General features: G+C 36.5%; 1 protein-coding gene across 1 annotated transcript; it reads right to left on the bottom strand.

Annotated features, from left to right (window-relative positions):
- Nucleotides 1-1,894: 1,894 nt before the first annotated feature.
- On the bottom strand, nucleotides 1,895-22,034 carry Crtc (CREB-regulated transcription coactivator). Its single transcript, XM_070112268.1, has 3 exons — nucleotides 21,661-22,034; nucleotides 18,228-19,303; nucleotides 1,895-10,051 (listed from the first exon to the last, which is right to left on the bottom strand). Exon 3 carries the CDS (start codon nucleotides 9,862-9,864, stop codon nucleotides 7,150-7,152), a length of 2,715 nt encoding a protein of 904 aa, XP_069968369.1. The 5' UTR covers nucleotides 9,865-10,051; nucleotides 18,228-19,303; nucleotides 21,661-22,034; the 3' UTR covers nucleotides 1,895-7,149.
- Nucleotides 22,035-23,239: the final 1,205 nt, after the last annotated feature.

The raw sequence follows: 23,239 nt of genomic DNA, 5'->3' as shown, positions 1-23,239 counted from the left end.
AATTCATATCCAACTGTTTTTCTTAGAATCCACTTCCATTGACGAATTCCGCCTCCATCATCCACGTTTCGAGCATAAACATGACTTTTGTTTTTCAATTTTAATGAGCCATCGTGGCGACTGGCAACTGGTTTGAGCGAAGTTTAACACTAACTTTGAGTTTGCTCGCTTTTAAATGTATATAATAACTAGGTATATAACTAGACAAACTAGATAAACGATGCTCATTTGCTTGAATCTGTGTTGATTCAAGATTTAAATATTTCGCTTAACCTTTGTCAATGCTTTGATGCTCTTACGTTGTGTCATAGCATTCTTCAAACTAGTTTTGAATAGTCAGCGAACATTTTTACTAGCACGCGCTTGCTTGTGTATATCATTTATGACATACTAAATATTTTTATATAAATATTTGTATGCCTATATAATTATATACTTACATTTTTATTATATCATTAATATGCACCTGATTTCGACGCGTGTGGAATTCTCGGTTGAAGCTTCATTCAAATTCATATATTAAGAGCTGAATGGAATGCTGAAAATATTTTCAAAAAATCTCTAACACATATATTATATAATTAGTATTTTTGCTTATTTAATAAAATATTTCATATAAGTATACTTATTTACTGTTATACAGATATGGCCATATCTATCAATACTAATACAATAGTTAATGTAATTTACCGCTTCCCTGTTACTATCACATCTTTTTATTCATTTTCAATTCTTTTGTGTGATATTCATAGCATTTAAGCCAAATTGCACGTATACCCAGCTGCGTTTGTATGAGTGTGCACATATTAATTTTCTAACAACGCCCCCCCGCCGAATGGTTAGGGGTAATCGCAAAATTTAGCAAAATCACGTTTTTGTTCGCTAAGGGGCTTTAACAGCACACATATATGCAGTTATATACATGTATATATATATTTTTAGTCGTTTTTGTTATAAATAATAATATTGTAGCACATTAAAAGTCTTATGGCTTTAGGACAAGCTTATTCCACAAACTGGTGGCTCATAAAATTCTTGCCTTTTATATCAGCATACTCTTAGGTATTAAGAAATCTCTTTCAAATCTGTCTAACTAACTCTTACAATTTCTATCATAATGAAGGATTACAAATTTCCAGCATAGTTCGTCTATATTGTCAAATATTCAGTTAAAAAAAAAATTAGATAAATAATATCTTCTGCATGCCAATCACATCATGGAGTAACTTTTTTCTAGGAGAGCGAGGGAGCTCTGAGAGTAAATTTTGGATTGTACGCTCACCAAATAGAGTATTTTTGCTTGCTAGCCGGTGGTCGAAAATAGTAACTCTAGAAAGAATACGCTATATATGTGCATATATATTTACTAAAAAAAAAACTTTTCAATATATATTTATAGGTAAGAGATATGCCACATAACCTAAAAAAAGTAAACTAAAACCAATAATTATAATTACTCTATTATCCTATATGTATGTATATATCAGCAAGTTAATTACTTCCATTGTATTGTGGTGGCATTTATTGTGCATTTTTGTTGGTTTTTATAATACTGTCGTAAATTAAGTGGGCATTAGTTCAATTTTGTGCCCGAGTGTAGGTTGGTGTGCGTGGCGTATGAGCAACCGAAAATCGATCGATTGAAATTCATAACGCCCACTACGTGAATTAATATAATTACAATTTAAATAATTAATAAGTGGCATGTGATACGTCCAAGCTATTATAGACAGTTTTCTTCACTAGAACTGAGGCTTCTCTGGGCCGATCTTCTTACCTGTTTAGATAGGTAACGAATAAAAATTTAATTACATACAATTTCACTGTTATCATCCAACTTACCAAATAAAACCAACAAATCCGGAGTAGTGAGCACAACCGATTTACATTTAGATTTTTTGTTTAAATATAATTAAAGATTTATTTGAAACAAATAACTGTGTGTTATTACATTTACATTTAAGGGTTTATATCATAAATTTAGACTTTGCTTCTTAAAGAGTTCAGTTTTTTTTTGTTTATTTTTAATTTTATAAATTTATTATATATGTATATACATATATATATATATATATATCTTTTATTATATACATACGCACATATTTATTTCAAGTATATATGCATCCCCATCGACATATGTAAATATATTCAGCATTGGCCCTATTCTTCATTTATTCATTTAACAGATCAGTTTCCATCTAACATTTACACTCATATAACTAGTTTTTTTTACATTAAACATATTTGATTTTTGTGAGTCAAAATTTATATTACTATACTTTTTAAGATTAAAAATTTAATTTAATTCTAGGTACATCAATTGATTTGGGGTCTCAACTCGTTTTTTCTTGCTTCGTTTGTATAATTAATAAAAAAATTTAAAAGTCGCTTATAATTTTTTATATAATTATAATAATGTGTATATGTATATATTAATTAGGCATAAATTAACTTCAGGCTTTCTTAAATTTGAAGAATTTTTTTTTGATTTGTTTTTTTTATTTTGTTCTTACATTATACTTAGAGAAAAAGAGTGCAAGCTAAGGTTTGAACAACTTATGCCAGCAGTAAATATATATAAAATAATAGAAATGAAATAAAAAAATAGTTTCACATAAAAATTTAAAGGCACAGTGGGCCATAATAAATGAATTTCGACCCAAAAATCCCACAAAAGTTTGTAAAACTCACTTGGTTTTAGGACTAGCTTAAATACATAGAAGAGACATTTTTAAAACTTTTTTTATATTTACATACGACTAGAACACTCAACAAATATTTTTTGATTTAAATTTGAAAGTTATAGTTAAGTAGAAAATACACATTTTTAAATAAAAAAAATACTTTAGAAAAGTTTTTGGTGAAAACGCTTTAGAAATTGCGAATCTTATGACAATTTTGGATGCGCAGGGACACTAATTTATGACAGAATGACAACGAGTTTAAAAGTATTACGAATTTCGAAAAAACAAAACAAAGTTGGAGTTTCACTAAAATGCGAGCCTAAAGATTTATTTTCGAGAAAAAAAATAGCAATTTAAAAAAAGTAAAATTTTACAAAAAAAATTTAAATTTCTGCACATTGTTATATATCGCTCAACTTAAAAAATTTTAATTTAAGAATAAAATCTTAATTTCTTTCTTGCAAACAAATGTTGTTTTAAAAAAAGATGAAAAAATTTTCGTGCTATCAAATGTTGTTCAAACTTTAGTAAAGTAGTTAAATATGCTTAAAAATTACATTTTCTAAAAATTAGCGTTTAAATCTATTACTGCATTTAGACTTTGAACTGTATTAAGTAATTAACTAGTTTATAGAAGAATAAACAAACAAAATTCGAAAATTACAACAAAAATACTTCACTTCAAAGTTATTTGTGTGAATTCACGCTGTACATGTGTGTGTGTGACTTAAGAAATTTACTGACTTAACACTTACGAGTGCAATGTATTGTATATGACATTTGTAGAATACGAACAATTATTGCAAAAAGTAATTATTTCATTGTTTGCAACGGCATGTTAGACTATATATGCTTAACAAAGGTTTCCATATGTATGTGTGTGTGCATACATATATGTAAGTGTGTGTGTATTTGCGCGATATGGGTACGAAGTTTAACATCTTTTGCTTTAAATATTATAATCTCCGTGATTTCTATTTTATTATAATTTTTAATATTTTTTCTTCTTCTTAATTAAGTATAATTAAAACGAAAAGCTTTGGCGCTAAACTCCAAGTCACAGTTATTTCCTATTACTTGTTTGTAATTAATTTTTGTTCTTGTATTTTTAGTTTGAATGTGTATAATTGAGCGCGGAGGGGAGCATAGTAGTAGATAGGCACAATAAATATGCTTTAATTAAATGACTTCAATTATTATAATTATGCAATTAGAAATGTGCACTGATTTGAAATATATATATTTATATATATATATGTGTGTGTGTAGCATAGGGTGTATGTTTACATTTTTACTAATGATTATTGTTGTTGTAAGTGCTGGATTTTTTTTGGGTTAATTTGCTAAACGGCGAGAGTTTTAAATTGATTTTTATGTAATAGTTTGTAAATATTGTAACTTTTGATCTGATCTTTACTCTATATATATTTATGTATATATACAGTTGTAGATACTTGGGTATGCTGCATATGAATTGTTGTTGCCTGTCATATTATTTTAACCGCTTTTGAGGTTAGATTTATTAATATTTTCTTTTGAATTTTCCGCATTGCACTTACTGTATACTATACTATACTCCAGTTAATATAATTTTATACATTCACTCCATATACATGCCATAATTTACCGCTAATTAGCAATTTCACTTGTAAGCTTCAATTCATTCAAAAATATTGTGCAATATGTAGTTAAATTCTTTTGCCATTAATTTTTTTTGTTGTTGCATATTCGAAAATATTTACACTTTGACACTTTAAGTGAATTTCTAGTAAAAAAATAGCCGGTTACTAACTCCACATATTTCTACACGTTTACGCACTACGTTTGCATTGCTTTCATATGACGAAAACGATCAAATATAAAGTAGAAAAAGAAACTGCAAACGAACATGAAATAAAATTTTGAAGATTAATGTAGCAACGACAATTATTAGTAATCGTAAGTGTACATCATTTATCATATTGTATATATGCATGTATGTGTGAGTGAAAGGAAGTAAACACCAGAAGCATCTCTTCAAATGTGTGTCGCATGGCGCCTGCAGTCGTAAAAGTAAAATGGAAACGTAAATCGGCACAGAATAAAATATTATTTATTACATAAACTACACTTAAGGGAGCTTGTCAGGAGCATCCGGATGAGTGAGCGGTCGAATTGAGTTGCACGACTAATTGAGTTTCCGGTTTCTTTCATGTGCCTACGCTTCCTTTCTTGCCAGTCGCCTGCTGTCAGCTGTCACGGCGCGCATGTATGACAGCCAATTGTTGTGCTTGAAAGCATTTGCAACATTCTGCAGCATAAGCACACGCATACACATATACATAAAACTACTATACTAGCCATGTAAGTACAGTTAATTAATGTAAATTTGTATTTGTGGTTATGTGCGGCTGCTTGGCGGGCGCTCAAGGACGCGTGTGTGCTGGACAATTTCCGCTTTGATTGACGTTTACTTACAGCAAAACAACAAAAATAATTTTAATTGTGGCAAAGCGGTTTTGTTGGTGTTGAGCGTAAATTGGTCACTTTATCTTAAGGCCCTTTAGAGAGATTTTAGATAGTCGGCTCTATAGATTAATAACTAACGCTTTCTATGTTCTCTCGTTGAAATTTTGCCTGTGATGTTCTGAGCTTTCTTGTGTTTTACTGTTGCACTCATGCAAAACTGTCCCGCAGTTTTTCTGTGTTTAAGACTTGGACTAATTTATTAAAACATTCAGACTCAATACGCGTTCCAAATTGTTAAGTGAGAATTAACTGACCTAAGAAATTTTTTCTCCATGGTGGATATTGCCGCGAGATATAAAGTAAAACAAATGTGCTCCTGTTTGTTTCTATGCGAGAATCTTTAGATTTGAATTTTATTCGAATTCCAGAATATGATTACAGCTTCACTTATTTTACTTTCTATCATCTAAACTTCGAGTGCATTAGTTAGTAAAAGCTTTAAGTTGACGGCTGATATTTCTGACATATCATAAGACAGGCGTCAACGCTTAAGAGAATTCGAAACAATTAATTTAGTTTGAAAATTATAACAGCTGTTAGCTTTGAAAACTTAAATGGCAGTTGTGAAAGTTTTGGAAGAAGTGAAAACAAAAACAATGCCGCGGATATATATGTCGAACTTTTATGTAAGTCGGATTTGAGTGGCAATTAAAATTAAGAACTTTTCCGTAATCTTTAAAAATTATATCAGGAAATGTTGCTGCAGACCCCTAACTACTGTAGAATGAAGGTTGAACTATGATTTTGACTGCGGTGCACTTCAGGGTTCTGGGATGATTTCAACGATTCAGCAGATAATTTTAATTAAGTCCCAAACAGTCACATGTCAACAGCGACCTCACGGCATTTGCTGAATTCGGTTTGAGCTCTTTTAAGCGAAGAAACAGAGGGGAAAACACTTTTGTGTCGAAAACACCAAAAGACCAACTGTTTCTATCTTCATACTGCAGATATTAAAGAGGAATAAGAAAATAATAATTTAATAAAACCGTTAAGTGAACATAAAAAAGCTCAACAGAAGCGATAAAAATGTAACACGCAATCAAAAATAGACCGTCTCCGCTATTTCTAAGCAACTTCTTAACTTTCAACTTCAAACATCACCCACCCCAGCTAAACAAATAGAATTATGTAACTCAATTTTGTCTACAACTCAATTTGCACTTGCTTTGTCTTCAAGAAATACTCCGCAACCAATATAACTGTTACTTTACATATGTATGTAAACATTTCTTTGTATGTATGTATATATATATATATATTTCTTTTTTAGGTATTTACGTTTGTATATTTCATTTAAGAGTCCTAACTACTGCTTAGAGATTTAAAAGCTGTTGCTACCACTGTTGCTTGCGCGTGTACTTCAGATCCAACTCATACAAACATACTGCTGGCTACATATTCTTATGTATGGCTGCTTGTATGTAGGCTTGAGCGTGTTTTGTGTTTAACTGTGTGCGTCATTCCAGCCAATCGCTGACGGCGTCATTTCATTTGAACGACGCTGAAAAGAGTTGTGTTACTCTGCGTCCCTGCCCACCTCGTGCTGCCCCACCGTCGCTCAAACCCACGTACTTTAGAAGAAGAAATCCTCCACATCACCATTGTTATCATCGCTGCCGGTGTCGATGCCCAAGCCAATGCCGATACCGAGACCGATACTTATGTTGTCGTCGACATTGTTCAGGTCGTCTTCGATATTTGCTTGGCCGCTGATGTTGATGGGGATGGGTAGAGTGTTGCTTGCGTCCTCGTCGGTGGTCGCTGTTGTCGTTGCTGTCGTAGTAGATGTTGTATTTGTGGCTGTGTCAGTTGTGTCGTCCTCTGTTTTGCACTTTGTTGTATCCGCCAGCGGATTGCCCAGTACCTCAGTGACGTCGACTATGGGCCCCAGCGGATCGAAGGTGTCCTCGAGCAGTACGCCACTCTCAATAGCTGCAACAGCTTCCTCATAGTATCAGTTAAGGTCTTTGCGAAAACTATCCTCGATGGTTGGATCGGCAATCATGATCGAATTCTGATCCGCTAGCAGATCTAGCGCAGTCTCGTCCATTTGACTCAAATCCAGATCGAGCGAGTCGAAGATCTCACGCGACGAATAGTCGGAGAAGATGATCGCCGGTATATTTGTGTTGGTCGGCGTATTAGCGTGATTCTGTTGATGGTGATGATGGTGCTGTTGATGGTGGTGGTGTTGATGATGTTGCTGCTGTTGTGCTTGGTGGTGATGTTGCGTCGTCTGCTGAAGTTGGTTGTGATGCGTGGACGCATTATTTGTGCCGTTGCCACCAACATGTGGCGTAGTAACACCCGTCAGCGTAGTAATGCCAGGCGAGGAAGATGACAGTGGGGAGGCGTGGTGCGGCGAATGCAGGGGCGAATGATGCGGTGATGGTTGTGTTGAATGCGAGTGCAGCGATAACGATAATTGTTGCTGCTGATGATGCGGTGATTGCGCATTTATAGGAATCGGTAATGGTGAAGACGGTGACGGAAGGCAGCCCAACGGTGAGGGTATGGGTGAAGAGTTTACTTCATTCGCTTGCGTCAGATTCACATTGTTGTTGCTGATGCGACAGGGACCGTTTGTTGTGGCGTTACTGTTTGCGGTGTTGCCAGCACCGCCACCATTATTGTTCAGCATTTGATGTGGGAGTATGCGTGTCCCTTGGTGTGTGTTGTTGTTATTGCTGGTGTTACCGCCGTTGTTAGTGTTACACGTGCCACCTCTACTACTTTGCGTCGTCGTCGTCGCCGCAGAGCTGGACTCACCCGTCAGATCACTAAAGTCCAATTGTTTGCTTTGTGTTAGGGACTGCGAATAAGGCGAGTCGTTGCCACCACTGACGAAGACATCGAAATCTAATGAAGTAAAGTTATTCTGTTGCTGTTGTTGTTGGCGTTGCTGCTGAAAGTGTTGCTGCAACTGCTGTTGCTGCTCGGGTGAGGAATTGCTGTCACCTAGCGTGAATTGCTCAAAGTGATTATGGAACGACGAGTTAAGGCTGTTGAAGCCAGCGTTTTCTGGCGCAGCTCCAGCTAATGCAGGTGAGTAACGATCGAAGGCCTGCATATTCTTCTCATTGTAGGCCTGCATACTGGATCCGATCATGCCGGCCTGCGGATGTCGAATTGGACTGGCTGGCGCGCTAATATGTACCACATCATTGCCTGAGGCGGACGTTAGTAAGCCGGGTGAGGAGCCCGGACTGGGTGGATTTAATGGCTGCCGATATTCGGTGAGATTTCCCGTCGAACTGGCGGCGCCCAGGGTAGGCAGGTTGGTGAATGTACCGGTTTGTGCGGTGTTTTGTGTATTGGAGCCGTTGCCGGTCGGCGACTGAACGGCGAGATTTGTGAATGATAAATGCGGCGATGTTTGTGCTGCTGTGGGTGTGTTAGCGGCTGACGTAGGCGAGTGTTGCTGCTGCTGATATGGCGACGGTGGACCACCACCGACGCCATTGCCATTACCTCCAGCCGGACTGAAGGGACTTGAGGACTGATCGCGCTCGCGACCATTGTTGTGCGGTGACAAGATGGGTGAAAGCGTTTGCTGTTGCTGCTGCTGCTGGTGCATTAGTTGTTGCTGTGCGGGCGAGTAATGCAATGACGTTAGGTCCGGCAACGAACCGGTATTGGCTAGCGCCAGTGTTTGCTCTTGCAGCGATTTAAATAGACTATTTATTGGCATATTGCAGTTGGTGTATTTGGCATTGAATTGTTGCTGATGTTGCTGTTGGCTAATGCTACTCGCTGGCTGTTGCGCATGATGCTGCTGGACATGCTGTTGTTGTGCTTGTTGTTGATGCATATGCTGTTGTTGCTGATGCTGCTGAAAGTGTTGCTGTAGCTGTTGATGTTGCTGTTGCAAGTGCAGATGCTGCTGACTATGGTGTAGGATCTGTTGTTGCTGCTGCTGTTGCTGATGATGTAGCATCTGACCTTTTCGTCTTTGTGCTTGTGGACTAAAGCTGCGACCAATATTTGGCGAATGAGATCGTTGATTGTGATGCTGGTAATTGGCGTGCAGCGCATTCATATCCCCCATACCGCTCATGGCACCGCTCGTCCCGAAACCACCCTCTGCCGCTACTGCCATATTCAGCGTCTGATGAAGTGCCGAGTCAGAGTTGGAACGACGCCAACTGCTATCCATCGGCGGACTAAGATATGCGTTGTTGGTCATGCCCGCATTCATGCCGGTTGCGACGGCAGCGCTGCTGCCATATGGTGAACGATCTTGTTTGCGCTCGGAGGGACGTCGCATCGGTCCGACTCCAACGCTGCGACCACGTGACTCACGAGAATTATTATTATGTGTGCCGTCGGGGGAGGTGCCACCGCTGCCACTGTTGGTGGTATTTGCTGCGCCGGCACTATTGCCGGCACCACCGCCATCCGCAGTGTTAACCACACCGCCTCCTCCACCTCCGCCGCCACTACCGCCTCCTCCTATACCAGCGCCGCTTACCAAACTGGCATTTGTGGCGTGATTGCTGCCGATGTCAGTGTTCACCAGACAGCATTCCAATATCTTCTCATTCGCTTGAGTCTCATCCATTTTAGTTGCGTAAACCTCTTTCATAATACGCTCGAACTCAGCGGTGCCTTCTTTCTGGCGCTGTATCTGTAATGCGATTTTCTCACTAAATTTGCGCGGATTTGCCATGATTTCAGTTCTTCGCTCGCTGCTGATTTGTCGTCGTCGTTGGCTCTTCTGTCTGTGTTAGCTCGGTGAATATTGTTTCTGCTGCTGCTGTTTTTGTTGTTGTCGTTACCGCTATGGGACAAACGCGTGCGTTTGTCGTGTGCCGCGTCCCTCTACTGGATTGCGTCTATTTGTCTGCGCTGTTGTACTGCTTGAGAAAACGTCAATACCAGACGTGTAGAAGCCGGCATAACGTTGGTCGAAGTTGTTTTGTTTCGGGGACAGCAGGCAAACAATGACCGAGCGACGACGCCGCGAAAGCACATCCGTACCGAACGACAACAACCGATGCATTGATAACAAAAACGAACAAACGGTTCAGTATACGTAACGCAACCATGCGTAGAGTCAATGCGAAGCAAGCAAAGCGGAGAATCCACGAATATCGAAGGTTTATTGGTGTGTCGACGGGAGTTGCGTGCGGGGGCGTCGTCAAGTGTATGCGGCGTTGGCGGCAGCACAAATTTTCACCAAACATCCATATGAATATGATTATTGTTTTCATTGGTGTTGTTGTGGTTTGATTTGCATATCCATTGTTTAATAAATTTTTTATATTCGTCGTTATTATTGCGAAGAGTGTTGATAAAGATAAAAGAGAGAAAACGACAACAAAAAATATTAGACAAAGAATGCAAAAGTTTTTCGTGAATATGGGGATGGAGGCAAGAGTGAAATGAGTAATGCAAGCGGTGAATACAATGTGGAAGCGCAGCGACAATTAAACCAAATATGGTTGTGACGTGTAAAGAATCTTAATATTTTAATAGGTTACAATGCTTATAATGAATTTTCTGTGTCTGTAAAAGGATTGCGGAGAGAGGGCGGTAGTTTGAGCTAGCAACTGCTGGTGATGCCTCAGCCCCCGTAATGCTATTATGGTGACTATTTTTGGTTAATATATATAATATATTCTATGTGACTATTTTGTGACAAAGAAGGCAAAGAATATATGCGTGTTTTAATTAAATTGCGTTTTTATTTAAAATATTCGTTGGAGCCACGAATTTTTTGCAAGGCATACTTGTATATATAATGCGTATGTTGGAAAAATTAAAGCGCTTCGGTATCATCGAACTAAATTCCAAATTTTTTGAGAATTAAAAAAAACGACGCAATTATTCAAAAATTTTAAGGATAAATTTACACATACTTTCGGAATACACAGTAAAATTTTTGAAGAAAAATATTTTTCGTAATATACGCTATATTTCTTCTCCAAAGATGAAATCTAATAAAAATTCTCTACTAGAAGATATTGTCTGTACAATGGTCGACGGCCGCATCAAAAAAAATTTGATTTACACAAAATTTGATTGTTTTTGACCACATCAGGTAGGTCATGGAGAACTTTATACAGAATATGCAGAAAAACTATTTTATAGTGACCGGTTCACTCCGAGTCCATCCGAATAATCACTTAAATAAATTTGAACAATTTTGTTTTGAGAAAAAGGCTGTTTCAGATAAACTTATAGATCTGACTGAACTGAGCAGATACAATTTTAGAGTCTGTGGCTCAACAACTATTTGCATGTCGCTTTAAAATTCTAGTATGTTGTTTTTCTAGGTATAACCTATCGTAATATTAAAAAAAAACATTTTTTCAATTTCGCACTGTGTGATATATTTTTTTTGGATTTGATCGAATAAGAACTTCAGTAAATCCGTGTACCAAGCGATTCGGACAATTTGAGTCAGTTAGGTCACAGTTCTTCATTTTCTAAGTACTTTCTTTTGAAAGTAAGGAAATAATAAATTTTATATTTCTCTGCGCTAGGAAATGCCAGGGGTTTTCATAGAGATACCCGATTGAAAACAGAAAAATTCAGACAATGACCATGCCCACTTTTGGTTTGTTTACTTTAGTGCTGTGAGTGTTTGTTGGAGAATTATAATTAATTGAATTATATACTATATACCAAATGGATCTTTGCTGTATGCCCTCCAAAAGCAGAATAATTCAATAATTTCCGCTTACGAGTTATGATGTTATGATCGCACTCATGTTCAATTTTCGAGTTCTTCGCAATTCATTTCATTTGCCATTGAGTAAAAATAATGAATGAATGAATTGTGTTGATTTTCAGATTTTTAAGAATGAAAGTATAACCTCGAAACTCCCCCACACAGCAAATGTTTTTAGATACATAAATGCAAAATAACAAAAAAAAAAATATCAATCATTCGATTGCTTATTTCTCAACTTCAAATTTCAAAGATGTATAGATAGCTATGTATGCATGTATGTACGTGCGTTAGTAAGCACATAGAATTTACACACAAAAGGTTAGTCAACCCTGTGCAACTATATTTAGATTTGTGCACATCTTCAAAATTCTAAGTATGTGCTACACACACACACACACACAGAAATTCAAAGTAAGAAAAATAAATACACATATACATGCATATTTCTAGATCTGTTGAATGGAATTTTCGCCTGCACTGATTTGGCACACATTTGCCGTTTGAGGTGCAACTCCCACAATGCCAATGCATTTGCTCTACGCACATGGGACCAAACGCTTTGCGCTGGCTCGAGTTCTGACTCTGCCAATGGCTGCGGATGTGTGACTGCGGCACTTTCGCCGCCTTCGAGCGATTTAGCTGGCAGCGCGGCGCATAAATGCCGAAAATATTTCGCGTTGCTGGGAAATTCAGGCAGCGTAAGTGTTGTCTCTACATTCTTGTTGCTACAATATTTACATATTTTCTTATATATTATATATACATATACATATATACAAGTACAATACTATGTAGGTAAACGCATAGATAGATTTCTGATTGATTTTTTTGGATTTTATTTTAGTATACACATATAATTTCTTCGTTTGCTGTGTGGCAGACAAGTCGGCTGCGGTTTGAGAGCGGAACAGCTGCTTTGCTTAATATACACACATTTATATTTATGTTTATGTATGCGAGGGTATATACAAGTATGTAAAGCTCAAACATTTTGTGAAATGGGCGCTGTGTTTGCGTAGTGCTTTGATACAAGATTAATCTTTTCGCAGCTTTTATCACTGAATTGATAAGATTTTGCACTGAGGCTGTATTCCTAATTAAAAGTGTTTGGGAAGCTGTGACAGTTAAATGCGAAATGTAAAAAGTTCCTAACTAAGCGCTGTCTCTTAATTCGCTGTACTCAAAGATAACTTTGGAATTATTTCATCTATGAATTCTTTCATCCTTCCAAACCAATTTCAGTGGGATTGTTATAGCGATCGAACGTGTTCTTTCATTTCCGAGCAATCTTTTGTGAAAGATCGGGTGTGAAGACTTTCTAATAAGCTTTACTGAAAGACGTAGTAGTCCAATTGCCTCGCATCAGTATAACTTAATAATATATATCTCAATTTTGGTGGTAAGTATCTGTGGTGTTCCTCTACAGTGGGTGGTCACAAGACTTTTCGTTACAAAGCCTCGCCCTGACTTTTCTTAATTGCTTTACTATTTAATTAAATAAATACCCATTGCATAAAAAATCGTTTGTTTTATAGCCAAAATCATAATCGTGGTCCTTTTACTTCTAATTATTTCGACAAATCGGCGTTAAGTACATTATTTTTGCCTCAGATGTGCAGTAATACAATGGCGCATACATACAAACATACTGGTATTGTTATAACTGTACAAACGTGTGTGTATTTGTATACATACTTATTATCTGTACAAAGTTTTACTGTTATAATGTCGACTCACTTTGATAAACCGCACCACAGATAAGGGAGATGAGTCAAATGAAACAATTAATTAAAGTAAATGCGATTTTTGGAGGGAAATGTATGAATATATAGATATACATATGTAGGCGGTGAAATGGTTTCCCGGCTCTGTTGTCTAAACTTGATCTTATCATTCGCCTACTGGAGTATTCATATGGATGAAAACTATGAGGCGCATTATATTCGACTATGTATACATATGTGTTGTATTGGAATATGTACAGATATTTACTCGCATAAGGGGTATTAGCTACTTTAAATAGTATTTTAAATGCATTATAAGCTTATTTCAAGATTTAGTTTCGAATTATTAGCATTATTATAGTGTTCAAATAAATTGTAAGCTTGAAGCCATATTCGAAGGTCTGTTGTATTTTATATAGAAGAAACTCGACTTCGTTTTTCTTTTATTTTATTAAAAGAGTTGCTGAGCCTCTTATAGTCCTCGCTCTTTATGAAGTGGAAATTCGAAAGATGCGGGTTTAATACAGTCTCGAAATGATCGTTCTTTTGGTGTAATTATTGTCAAGGTCTCTGTTAGACACCTTTAGTGGAGTTGCCGTTGCATGAATTATAAGGAAGTTAAGAATATTAAAAGTTGTACCATACAAGTATGAAATGTAACATTTGTTACCAATTTTGTGGTTTTTCGAAGCAAACAAACTTTAGGTTTAGGGAGCGAGCTCCTTTAAAGATTATATGCGATGGGTAGTATATTGTCTATAATTATATACATTAATTAAATTTAGTCGCTTTGGACAACAGTTATTATCTATCACATTGTTAAAGAATTTTGCTTCCAACCTCGAACTTTTATTATAAGAATGATAAAATTTCTAAGCATTCTTCTTCCTTTCCAACATTTTGAATTACAATTCCAATTCTAATCTGGTAAGACTTACTAAACTATGGTTGCTAAACGAAAGTTATTTAAGCCAAAAATATTAGAAGACACACTTCGCTACCCACAGCACGGCCAAATATCGGATACCATTCAAGAAGCATAGGAAGAAGAAGAAGACGTTTGACGTCACTGAATTAAGCTGTTAAGAAATTCAAAGACTTTGCGGCTCAAAGTGCAGGCACTAAAGAAAAAAATCAAACACAAATAAACCAAGTAAGGCAGCTTGAAGCTCGGGTGCTGTCGAAGACTATATAGTGCCTCAATTAGGTATTGGGTGGTATTTTGAACAGATTGCATGGTAGAAAGAACATATAGATCGATATTTTACAATCACTATGCGCTAAGAAAAATTTAGGATAATGTGATATGTTCCGTTCTAATCAATATGTATGGTATAAAGTCAACCTCTGGGATGGAAATCCTTATACTGGATATATGGGTGCTAGAGGAGAAGAGTATATAAACGCATTCGATAAATTTTTAGTAACAAAGCGTATTGTGCTAAGTGCCTCCTCATAAACTAACATATTTGGTTAAAATTAATCAGGGAAAATCATAGTATACATATGGCTGGGACGTGAGATTTCTCTTAAAAGGAGGCGGTACTGCGGCACACATCCCCTAACAATACTGTACATACAAACCGTAAGGTTTAAAGTTGTTATTTAAATTTGTGGTGCTTAAAGTATTATCGAACATTACTATTGTAAGGCAAGTGGGCGTGGTTATCCCAGATTTTCTTTATTTTCACTCTGCATCATGAAAATGACATGAAGTTAAAAACTTTTGAAACCACAAATGGTGCTCCGCAGTGTTCTTAATTCGGAATACTTGTAGCACTTAGGTCGTTTTAATTCATTAATTTTTATTTGCAGCCGAAGCTGTTGTTGTTGGTGAGGGCAGTCAAATAGCAAATAGAAAACAACTGTAACAACAACAACGACACACTTCGAAAAAACAAAACAGTTAATGCAGCAATGACAACAACAATGAAAACAATAACAGCGGTATCAGAGTCAAAGTAATTTCATTTAAATAAACACGAAATGGCGCGCGAACGCGATTCAACACCTTGTCGAAAGATCAACGACGGGCGTGAGCAGCGCTACGCTCGCAGTACGATTTTTCTAATGCTCTTGCGCTATATGTACATGCAGGCAGACATTCAAGTGTGTATGCATGTATGTATGCGCGGAGTTAAGGCCTTCGTCTGGGCGCGATAAACAAATCAGCGAGAAGCCAATTTTAGTTTCTGCCACAAGCTAGTTTGCTAAATTTAGATAGGCTTACATTTTGATAGATGGATTTGGGTAAAAATAAGCGCTGAACTCTTCGCGAACTCACTCACTCGTGCTGACTTGATAATGAAAAGAAAAAGGGTGAAGGCGGTAGGCGGTTTGTGGACGGCGAACGGCATGTAAGAAATCATAAGTATAAAATAAGTAGAAATTTTGCAAATTTTGTTGTTGTAAAATGACTTTTGGTGATTAAACAAATAAACATCTATTTAAGTACATCAATACAAACAAGCTGGTACATATGGTTGTTTCACTTGTATTTAATACTGAAGCTATAACTCTCTACACAGGTGCATATCTTTTAGCACAAAAGGGTATAAAAAGATTGTTATCTACATTTTGATCCATTAATTTGTATGGCAGCTATATGCTATAGTAGTGCAATATCGACAGTTGTGACAAATGGGCAGGTTCTTAGGGAGGAGTGGACATGTCCAAAATTTCAGATCGATATCTCAAAAACAGAGTTACTAGTTCACGTATAAACAGATGGTCATGGCTAAATCGAATCAGGTCATCACGCTGAGACTTTACGTTACCTTCTGGGTATCAAAAACTTCATGGCAAACTTTATATAAACTATTCAGGTTATAAAGAATAAATTTACACCACTTTAAATCTGTAATTTTAAATGGGGTATATCCTCGGCAGACTTCATAAAATTTTTTCAGGTTTACTTACAATCGGAAATACTATTAATGGGTATCACGTCGGTCCACATAATAAACACTCTAATAGCTTCATATTATGCGGAAATATATCGTTTCCGTTTGGAAACCCACGCAAATCTATAACGGTTCTGAGGTGCACCTCAGTACTTTCCTTCGCTAATAACATCTCGCTAAATGTTTTTCGTCTGAAAACTGATTTTTCAAGAAAAATCTTTTGAAAATGTTGAAGCGTAAAGCGATTAATTTATTACCGCGGATACGATATATTTTCAGACAAGTCTTACAGTATATATCACCATATGGACCACCCGGTACATATAACTTATAACGGATATTTCTTTATCATAGAATTTCAATTAGTAAAACTGCTTTGAAGCGATGAAAAGCACAATTTCCATTCTCGTGTGTTTAGTTTGTATTTTATTGCATTTCAAAAGCATAAAGTTATAAATTCTAATCAAAAGTACAATTGTTGTAAAAATGAGGAACTTTCATGAGTAATGCAATCTATCAGAGGTTATAGAGGTATAGAATTCCCGCACTAATATTCCCCTGAGTAACGCCATTTAATCGTGATACGATTTTCAGAAGTGGGAATTGACACAAAACCACGAAGTTCATAACAGTATGTAACTAAATGTTGCCAACAATAATTCCCAAAAATTTTTCCCGTTAATAATATGTAATTTTTTTTATATTTTGTTGGCTTTGTGGTTTGTTATTGTAGCAGTGTCGGAGAAAAGAGCTCACGCGATAGCGTTAATTTTAAAAATATCTTTATTATTAAAGCAATTAATCCCATAATATACAAGATTTAGAAAAAAATATCAACCGACTACTTTCGATGGGAGCTTTATCCCAATTTTAACTTATATGACACATGCGTTTTTTCTTGATGAATAACGGTATCATGATTAGTACGAGGTTTTGTAGCTGCTGAACAATTTCCGTTAGGGCCAAATAAGAACTCTCGCTCTAGAAAACACTTATTCTACTACTACTTGAAAATTTATGTTAGATCTTTTCGCGTGAAAATTTTAGAATAAGGGATCCATACAAAAAAAATGGAAGAAAATACAAACTAGAGAGACATTTCGACTGATACAACGCCAAACTTAGCGTTTGTTTCGCATTTTCTAAATGTTTTGGCGTTATGAATATTCTTGTTTATACCAAGAATGCTGCTTGGGCCTCTGAGCGAATAATTTTTTCACCCTCGGTTGCTTCTTACAGACCAGTTTTAAAGAAATATTGAAAGATGAGTGTAGGAGAAGAAGAATTTCTCCGTAATTTCCGTATTTAGCTGAGCTTTATCAACCTGATGCAGCGTTTCATAATAATAGCACTCTTTCTCCGATTTACAAATTTTTGTATTTTTTCATCGATTTTGATTTTCTCTTATTTTTTCCTGTTTGTTGACTTAGATTATTAGTACATTCCAAGGCTAAACAGTTTTCAAGCAAAATAAAAAATGCTGCTCTATGGCATACGCCTGGAATTGTAGAACACGTTTTCTGAAATAATATCCGCGGGGTGACTGAGTCATAAAACGATTGACAGCTGTACTGAGCAATTAGGAAAACACATTTCACTAAGAACAGCTAACAAATTAGACATTTGGCTATTAAAATTAATGATGCGTGGGTGAAAAAGCAAGATGCGGGATGATGGCTGCTAAAGCTGTTAATATGCTAACGAATAGTCACACAAAAATACTTACATGGAAGCCTTCGACTTCAAAAGCACTGGTACACTTTAAATATAAATATTCTTAGAAGTGTTACGTTTACAGCGATGACAACTGCTGCTACGATAAGTGTGTTTTATGCTGGTAGTAAATATTGAAATTCCGTTGTGTGCTCTTCTTCTTTACCGTCTTTTATTTTCAAAAAGTGTTTTTACAAATTGGCGCGCGCGCTTTTTTCCACACAAACGCTTGGCGACACGAACGGCATCAAAAGGCAAAACGTGCAAAAAATGCGGCGAGTGTGTGTGTGAAAACACACGTACACAGTTAAGAAATAAAACAAACCTAGGCGCAAGCAATAATGTTTTTATTAAATATAGGAATCAAATGTTAAGCGACAACACGATACGACGCCGAATGGGTGACAACCACACGAAGCGCGGCGCGGCGCGAGGTGTCGCAGCGTTGATAATCGATGCGCTGAAGCGCGCTGTGCTCTAGGGCTGGTGTTAGCTATTGCGATTTGTATGCACGTGTGTGTGTGTGCGCGCTGTTAGATACTGGTGTTTTTCAATGCGGTATTTAGCGTTTAGCGCGGCACGCGGTTTGAGGACGCTCGGGAGGCGCGGTGCGGTATATAGCGTCTGATAAAACAAGATTGTTTTCTGCTATTTTTTTTGGTATTCTATTTTTTTTATATTATTTATTCGAACTGCTTGTTGATTATTATTATTGTTTTAGTTGTTACTATTTATGCTGCTGCTGCGCTATTCTTGTTATTCACAAGTTGTTGTATTTTTTTGCGCTTCACGGTGACGTGTTCACTTGTTTGTTGTATACGGTTATTTGTTGGTATGTGTGTTTATAAGTAGTTGTTTGATTTTATTTGTGATTCTTCACTTATAATAGCTTATAATAGCAATTGTTGTACTCAGCGGTAATTTGTTGTTTAGTTTTAAATCGTTTATTCATAATCTTCCAAGTATTTTTTGCTTAATATAAGTGTTTGCTTTAATCATTTCATACGCAGCAACCGCAAAGACATTTTTCACTTGAATTCTCATGCGCATTGGTCGGTGATGATGTCTGCGCTTTTGTTGTCAAACCTGCTTTTTATAATTAAATAAAATAAATTAATTTCGATATCTCTTTAAACTCACTTTCGCGCTGATTTTTTGATGAAAACTTAAACCCTTTAACACTTATAGAAACAATTATCATAAAACACAAACTGCAATATACAATAAATAAATATTTTAAATTTTGTATTTAATATTGCTAAGTATTAATGTGGTATTTTTCTGATAACTTTAAGATTTGTTTATGATTTTTTTATGTAAATATATAATTTTCTTTTTTGTTTTTAATCACACATAACCGAATTGACTGATGTTTTCTCAACCTAAATCCGAAATTTATTAATTTTTTTAAATATTTGTTTAAATTTTTTCTCAATATTTATTTTTTTGTCGTGAATACTTTTATTTTTCTATATTATATTTTTATTTTTGTATTTTTTGAATTATTTGTACAGTATACTATTAGAATTTAATTATCGCGTTTTTTTATTAAAATTGTTCACCCTTTTGTAGTAACTTTAATTGTTCTTTCGTGATTTTTATTTACATATGCTCATTTGTGTAGCTTAAAATGTTTTGCGCTTTGCCTTTTTACACTCTTCTGTGTTATTTATTTATTTATGTTGCTTTTGCGCACTTTTGTATTTCTCCGTTGCTTTTGTTTCGCTACAATCACTGCTTTGTTTACCAGTTTACCTGTAATAGCAACAATTGTACATTTTCGAATTCTGTTTTGCACTCTATTTGTTACTTTGTACCTGCACGAAGCATTACAATAACTAAAACATACTCCTTCATTATGAGAGCGTATTTGTGTGTGTGCATGTGTAGCCTTTACAGCGCATTTCTAAATTTTATATGATTTTGAAATAGTCTTCTTACGCCGAGCCTCATGAAAACTTTCGTATCCGAAAGCTCCTGTGACCTCCATCTGCCACAGTGCCGACGATGACGACGCCACCGTCGACGAAGCTGTCGGCTCGTCACGCAACAAAATACCTACAGCGATGCGTTGCTTCGTGCACACTGCAATGAAGTGGCGGAAGAAGAAGTAGGCGGGAAGGAGGAAAGGAAGACACTGCACTTCTTGCTCCAATACCGAATTTTTATAGCGACGTCAACACACACGGAGTCGCGGTTTTAAATGCAATTGTGATCGCCGACGTCGACGCTAGCGCAGACATTGACGCCAATCGTTTGTGTGTGCGTTCGAGTGCTCGCTCGCCAGTGGGTCGCTGTTTATTGCGTTGCGCCAGAAGACTGCACTTTCATATTTAAAAATGTACAACAACAACAACACAGCAACTTATTGGCAGCAACAGTGCTGGCTGTGGCGACTGTGGCGGCGTAATGACAACAACAACAGCAACGGCAGCAACGGTAATAATAACGATAATAATAACAAAAAAGGAAAGAATGAAGACGAAAGACGCAACAAATACAGCAAACACGAGTGCGATGCGTTCGGTTTTATGATTGTTTCTTTTGTTGTTGCTGTTCTTGCAGTTGCGTTATTTATAAAAATAACAGCGCGCAATGGCGCAGACCATCGGAGCGACACCGCCAGCCACTGCTCGACCGGCCGATCACTCCACACGGTCGGCCCGACCCACCTAACATACTGGGCTGGGCGAGCGTTTTGGTCGAGCGTTTGAGCAACAGTGCGTCTAAATGCTAAACGGTGTGGCGACCCCGTTTTCGCCGTTCGCACAACACAGTACAACAGCATGCATAGCGTGTGTTTAAGGTGCTGTTGACTGCTTTCGCCCGTCGAGTTTGAGTTTTTGTTTTTGTTTTTGGCTCGCGGCTATTGCTGCGGATGGCTATGGCCTGTGCCAACAATTCATGCTTGATTTGGTTGCAGCTACTTGCTGGCTGATTTGTTATTGTAGTTGACTGTGAATGTAATTGTTCTTGCATTCCTCACACGTACAACCATGCAAACATATGCGCAGCCACACAAAGCTACGCGCATGTGTATGTGTGTGTAATGAAGAATGCACATCCACATATGCAGGCATACGGCACTTTTCTCGAGCAGAAACGGCTGTCGACGTTTTCTGCTGCTGGCACTGCGGCTGTGCTTCCTCTATCGCCTATTATCCACCTATCCCCACACTCGATCCCTCCCTGTTCCCTCGTTTGCCATTCAATGTAATAACTTTACGACCACTGCAGTTATTCGCTGTTGTTGTTGTTATTGTGTTGCGAGCCCCCAAAATATATTTGCCCCAAACGCATTTGTCAACGTTCGCCTCGCCGTCGTTTATAACTCATTTAACTGTAAATAGTTGAGTTGGAAACTTTGGAAATTAGTTTCGCTTGCGTTTTTATATTTTAGATATTTCATATATTTATTTTCTTTTATTATTTTTTCTTGTTCTCACTTTGTTTCACTTCACTTGGTCTCCTGTTCTATTTGCTCTTGTTCTTCTTCGTGTGCTACTGCTACTTATTTGGTCGACTTCGTTTTCACCGAATTACCTATATAGGCACTTCTAAATGCTCGCTGGCCAGAACTCTATTTTCTATAATTCACAAATTTTCATATTCACTGCGGATCGTGGTGGAAATTCTTTAGAATTTCTTAGCTAACTGCTGTTGCGTTATTTTCCATCTTTTCATTTTTGCTCTTCTCTCGTCACTTATGTCGTATTTTCTTGATTTCTTATGTATTTTTGTGTGTCTTATGCTTTGGAATTCACAGAACACTTCGTTTTTCGATGGGGTACTGAACTAGCACTGCGTCAAAGTGACAGCTCAGTGCTGGCGCAATTGCCGACCGCGAACTGCTTAGTCGACATTATTTGCTTTATCATTGGCTTTATGGCTTGCGCTCCAACTGTTATGGCACTGTCAGTGGGGAATCCATTATGCGCTTCCGTTCGGCCATTGAACTGTGTGCGCGCTGAAGTTGGTTGTGAACGCAAATGGTTGTTGGCTCGGCTAATTGCCTAGTGAAATGCAATGCAGCGGTTGTGTAATTTCCTGTGCTTTAGTTTTTTTCTATTGATATATTTTAATTAACGCCATTTGTAGGTATAATTTCGAAAGTAGGAAATATAAGTTGGAGATTTTAGAGAATAAAACGGTTTGACTATTAATTAGTGTATTTCAAAACTCATAAAGGTTGAGTTAAAGTCATTAGTTGCTGAGTAATTTTTTAGCTACTAAAAGGGCTATGAATGATATTTTTCTGAGTTTCAATTATGAGAAAAATATTCCAGTAGATGTTTTTTGAACTTATTTTATCCATAAATAACTTAAGACGACTGTTACTAACTATATTTATATTTTTATTTATCAAATTCGTAAAAAAACCAAAAAAAAATTCATAACTGACAGGAGCAGTTCCTTTATTTTGTTTTCTATATAAAATTACAATTAAATGAAATTAATATCTTTGGATTTGATTTTAATATTGATTTTATTTTCCGCTAAAATGTCTTTAATAATAAATTTAGGGCAATTACATAGAATGTAAATATATATATGTTATATGTACCTATATGCCTCGCATCATTTGAACTGGGCGTTAATGTGCAATTAGTTATTCCCAGCCTTTTTGGTGGAGTATTTGTATAATTACTATATAAACATATATATACACACATAAACATTTGAACGCTGCTCACCGATGCGGCTTAAGTCCTTAAATGAGTCTCTATTGCCTATAGTCTATGCGGTCACCCAAATTATATGCATATGTATGTATGTATATGCACATGAAAATATATATTATATTATATGTGTACATTCAAACATTGTGGTTATCTCTCTGGTTTTTACCACGAATTGGGTGACCGCACAGACCACATAATATATGAATACACATTGATTGTGTTTTCTCCTGCCGTCTGCCATTTATTATTTTTCTCAATTAATGTCAGCTTGAAGAAATAATCGATATGACATTTGGTAGAAGTGAGTAATTTACTCAACCGCGTACTTATTAAGGTAAATTTT

The sequence above is a fragment of the Bactrocera oleae genome, chromosome 6 (genome assembly GCF_042242935.1).
Source record: "Bactrocera oleae isolate idBacOlea1 chromosome 6, idBacOlea1, whole genome shotgun sequence".
NCBI classification, from domain to species: domain Eukaryota; kingdom Metazoa; phylum Arthropoda; class Insecta; order Diptera; family Tephritidae; genus Bactrocera; species Bactrocera oleae.
This window is presented reverse-complemented; position numbering and strand designations above follow the sequence as displayed.